The sequence below is a fragment of the Nicotiana tabacum genome, chromosome 1 (genome assembly GCF_000715075.1).
Source record: "Nicotiana tabacum cultivar K326 chromosome 1, ASM71507v2, whole genome shotgun sequence".
NCBI classification, from domain to species: domain Eukaryota; kingdom Viridiplantae; phylum Streptophyta; class Magnoliopsida; order Solanales; family Solanaceae; genus Nicotiana; species Nicotiana tabacum.
The window spans coordinates 6098909-6104140 of record NC_134080.1 but is presented as its reverse complement, the minus strand read 5'-3'; the positions used below and the strand labels follow the sequence as shown (position 1 = coordinate 6104140).

At 33.9% G+C, this 5232-nt stretch overlaps 1 protein-coding gene across 1 annotated transcript; it reads left to right on the top strand.

The window, feature by feature from the left end:
- Positions 1 to 2558: 2558 nt before the first annotated feature.
- On the top strand, positions 2559 to 3074 carry LOC142161871 (uncharacterized). The gene has a single exon (XM_075217819.1). It carries the CDS (start codon positions 2559 to 2561, stop codon positions 3072 to 3074), a length of 516 nt encoding a protein of 171 aa, XP_075073920.1.
- The last annotated feature ends 2158 nt before the right edge of the window (positions 3075 to 5232 follow it).

The following is a 5232-nucleotide window of genomic DNA, read 5'->3' as shown; positions in this document are numbered from 1 at the left end:
TTATACCTACAAGTTCTAAAAACTATCATAAATACCTAACAATACCTTCATCAATAACATTCATTATCATTATCACAAACTATATTCCTGAACATAAATAAATTTGGTACAAAATTATCATTTTTGTAATGAACTACATAATACATTATTAGATGATCGAGAATATGAAGCAGCATTGTTACAAAATAATAAATGGTGGGCTCTTTAATAAAATACAAAAGTTTCGGGCAATTTTAAATTTTTAAAAAATATAATAATAAAATTTTGGGCCAAAACCAAGTCTTGAGCTATTTTTGGAATTGGGTTTTGGGATTTGGAAATTTTTCAAAACATGAATAAATTTTTTGAACAAATATGTATTTGCAAACAAAAAAAAAGTTGGGTAAAATTTGAGAAAATCTATAACCAAACGGGTCCTTAAATGTTCTATTATCTTGAAAAGTCACATGTTAAACCACTATGGTGGTGTTAATATAGACTAGCTCTGGAACTTAATGTGGAGAAATAAGTAATGAATCGTGGGTCATCTAGTACCTCTTACGGGTGGATCCGACCCAATAGAATTTTAAGATTTGCTAGAAATGTACAAAACCTCGGCTATAATAGAGGTTGCTAGAATATCAATCAATAGCCGAAAAAATGGAGTCTTTAATTCGTTACGTTTTAGTTCACATTAGGGAAGAAATTACACACTTTGAGATAAATCGAAGCAATTTTAACCTAAACAAATAAAGTATCGCCTTTAATCTGACTTAGTTGTGATAATCCCATACTAATTGAGAGTCATTTTTGATCTTTTGATATAGTTCTAGAGGTGTACATGGACCGGGTTGGTTCGATTTTTATCAACACCAAATCAAACTAACTATATCGGTATGGATTGGTTCGATTTTGGTGGGTTTTTCGGGGTTTTTGTTACTTAACATATATTTACTTATAAAAAATTTAACAAAGCAAAATTAAAATAATATTTTAGTACAAATTTAAAAATATTAAATATTCTTATGGGGGAATTTACTTAGTAACACATGATAGTTATTTTTTTAGTCGCCTGACAATAGTTTTTCGTTGATGTACACTTTTAACGTTAACCGAATTTAGTAATTAAACATAAAAATCAATATGATACCTAAATAATAATAACCACTTCAAATTCGAAAAAAGATGTAAGAATTTAATAGATCTTGACATATGAATATGGAAGAACAAAGAGATTGATGCATTTCAGTAACACTCGATAAGAAAGTGATCATACTACCTATTATTTAAGGTTAATAAATATGGTGCACTTCATATTTTATTAAATATTATATCCCGTAAGAGAATCCCAAATATTTTTGGACGTTTTTAAAGAAAAATCTTAAAAATATGTATAAAATTATATATTTATATGTCAGTTTGGTTCGGATTTTTTTGTCCAAAATATACCAAATCAAATCAAACTAAATCTAGTCGGTTTTTAATCCGTTTGGTTTGACTTTTCGGTGTGGTAGAGTTTTTCGATTCGGTTTGTACAACCCTAGTTCCCAAAATACCTAGTTCAATTTAGTAGTTTACTTAAAAGTGTTAAAAGTAAAATTTACGTTGCTAGAGTCATGAATGTCATTGTGAATGCTCACGTACGTCGTTCAGGCGATTTATTTCGTATAGTTTTGGCACATCTTAATTTACTACCACTTTCAAAGGACCTACCATAGTGTGTCTTTGAATTGATTGAGGTATTGATCAAAGCTCCAACTACCTTTCCTATTTGATGATCAAAGGTCTTCATTCATCATTTATTGACCAGAAATGTTTTTCTCTAACCAGTTCAGTTTTTTCAAATGTCACCATTTGAATCACAATATTACGAATTTAAATTTTAAGGGGTCGTTTGGTTACCATGATTAAGAGATTATTCTAGATTTTCAGTATATAATTTGAAATTAAATTTATGTTCAGCGTTTGGTTGTGCGTATTAGTTAAACTGTAATAAAGTTTATACCAAAATCTTGAGATTATCTGTCTCATATAGAAGGTGAAAATATTATCCTGGGTTTGTTAACCTTGTCTTGCCCTATTAGTTTTACGGCAATTGTCATTCAGATAGACGAATGAGATGTATTATATTATTTAAACTGAGAGGTTGTACTTATAGCTTAGTCAGTTGTACCATTCTGTTAGAAATGATCGGTTAGTTCCATTGGTTTGTTAGTTAGTAGTTGTATATATACAACATTACCGAGCTAATACAATTGAGACTTTCATTTCCAAAGTTCATTTCTTCTATTCTCACACATACTCCCAGATTGGGGCTCCTTCTCAAAGTCTCTATCTCTACCATTAGAACTCATCTCGAGCTCTGCTCATTTCTTACGTCTTCAAAATTGATATGGTATTAGAGCGAGGCTGATTCGATCTAGTAGTTTTACACATACAGAGTTCGAGTAGATCGTCAATTGCTCGATTTGCACCTGCAATTGGAAGTTGTTTTCATTTTGCAAAATTAGGGTTCATCATAAGTCGTCTCTGTTTCTCTACTTTACTTTCCTTCAAACACTGTTGGTTAAATAATTCTCATGGCTATTGATGACGAAATCGAGCATATTGATGTGGACTCAAACAAAGAGTCCACCATTGACTCGAGCAGTCCCTTGTACATGCATCCATCTGACAATCCTGGTACGATGTTAGTACCAGTTCCTTTCAATAGAATTGGATGCAGGTCCTGGAGACGAAGTGTATTGCGTGTGTTGTCTGTTAAAAATAAATTAGGGTTTATTAATATAGATTGTAAGAAGCCAGATCCTGAGTCTCCAAAATATAGATTATGGGAGAGGTACGATGACATGGTCACCTCATGGATTTTAAACTCCTTGGGAAAGGAGATTGCTAATGGTGTGGAATATGTAAATGATTCTGTTGAGTTGAGGAGAGAGCTAGAGGATCGTTATGATCAGACGAATGGTGCAAAGTTGTACCAAATCCAAAAAGAAATAAATGACTTGTCACAAGGTGCACTAGACATCACTAGTTACTACACCAAAATAAAGAAATTGTGGGAAGAATTCAGTACCTTAAGTGCAAAAACTTAGTGCAGTTGCCAGTGCACATGTGGAGCTAAATAGAATATGTATAAGGCAGAACAGGACAGACGACTTATTCAGTTTCTTATGGGACTGAATGAAGTATACATTGTTGTGAGGGGAAGCATCCTCATGATGAAGCCCTTGCCATCATTGCCCCAAGCCTTTTTCCTACTGATCCAAGATGAGAAACAAAGGGAAATCAAACCTAATAATCAACTAATATTTGAGTCTGCCTCATTGAATTTTAATACCTCAAGACAGACTAGTTTTAGAACCAATGATAACCTAGGCAACAATTACCCTCCTAATAATAGCTATCGTCCAGTATGTGAGTATTGCAAAAAGCCAGGACATGCCAAAGATAAAAGCTATAAGCTCCATAGTATCCTCAGAATTTCCAAAACTCAAACCGGTCTTTTTAGACCTTCCAAAACTCAAACCAATCTTTTCAGAACCCCAATCATAAGTTTTAAGGGACCAACCCAAATTTTCAAGGACCAAATCAAGGTTTTAGGTTCAACAAAGGGAAGAGAACAATGTCAAATGTTCATGGTCCTTCAACTGACATGATGACTGCCAAAAGAGATGAAGGTAAATATTATGATGAGAATCAGGGAATGAATTTCACCAAAGAGTAATATGGATAACTCATGAACCTGCTGCAACAATTCCAGACTAACAGTGGGGGAGAGAATCCCAACAACACAAACCTGAACATTGGAGATGCAAACTTTGCAGGTATTGCGGTTTGTACTTTTTCCATTGACTTTGGTAAGCTGTCTTGGAGATGCTTTAAATCTAAGATTTATACATGAATATTAGATTTCATATGATCTTTAATAGATCCTCAATGTGTGATATCATTGTTTTGCCCTATCCCCTATTATTCATACTACCAAATTGATACAAAGTTAAGGTAACAAAGATTGGAATTGTGAGGCTTGCACCTAGGATTGTGTTGCACAAAATTCTTCGCGTCCCTTCTTTCAAGTATAACCTCATTTCTATTCATCTGTTGACTCTAAACCTTCGAGGTATTGCATTCTTCATTTATAATGCTTGTATATTGCAGGCCCCTTCACTGAAGAGCCCGTTGGAGATTGGTAGAATCAAAGATGGGCTTTACTTCCTGTGCTCTCAATGTCTAAAACAAAAGAGTATCAATTCTTCTTCTACAATAGTCAATTTTATTCCTTACTTGTATGCTCATCCATGTGATATGCATAATATTTGCTATCCATTTGTAAATAGCTCACTCTTGAATAAAATTGCATTCGTGTATGCTTATTCTTCTAGTTACTATCCCATCATGAATGTTCCATCTATGAATAAAATCAAAGATTGTGTTTTTTTGGATTCTTGTACATCTCATCGAAATGATCTCTTGTGGAACAATAGACTTGGGCATGTGCCCTTTGTGAAAATGAAAGGAATAACACCCATACCCGTCACCTTCTCTATCTGCTCAATTTGTCTAATGTCCAGACAAACTAGAACATCCTTTCCCCAGAGAACTAGCACCTCAAGCAGTATCTTTGAGTAACTGCATGTTGACCTTTGGGGGACTTATCATGTTGCCACCCATGATACAATAAATATTTCATTATAATGGCTGACGACATTAGTAGAACCACATGAACTCATCTTCTAACCTGCAAAAGCAATGCAATTAAAAGTGTCAAAGCCTTCATTCTAATGATAGAAAATTAGTTTAAAACTACCACAAAGACCACAAGATCAGACAATGGCCTGGAGTTCACCAACATAGAAGCAAGCTCATTTTTCCAGTCAAAAGACATTATTCATCAAATATCTTTCGCCTATACACCAAAACAGAACAGTGTGGTAGAAAAAATATAAATATTTGCTTGAAACAGCCAGGGCAATCCTTTTTCAATCAAATTGCCAATGAGATATTGTGGGGGGGGGGGAGTGTGTATTGACAGTAACCTACATTATAAATAGATTGCCTACCATATATCTCAAGAACAAGTTCCCTTTTGAACTCCTACACAAAATAAAATCAGTTTATTCCCAAATGAAAAGTTTTGTATGCTTGTGCATGGGTACAAATTTGAACCTAGAGCTACCCAACATGTCTTTATAGGCTATCCCTTTGGGACCAAAGGGTATAAGGTGTTGAGTCTTATTGCTAAGAAAATAC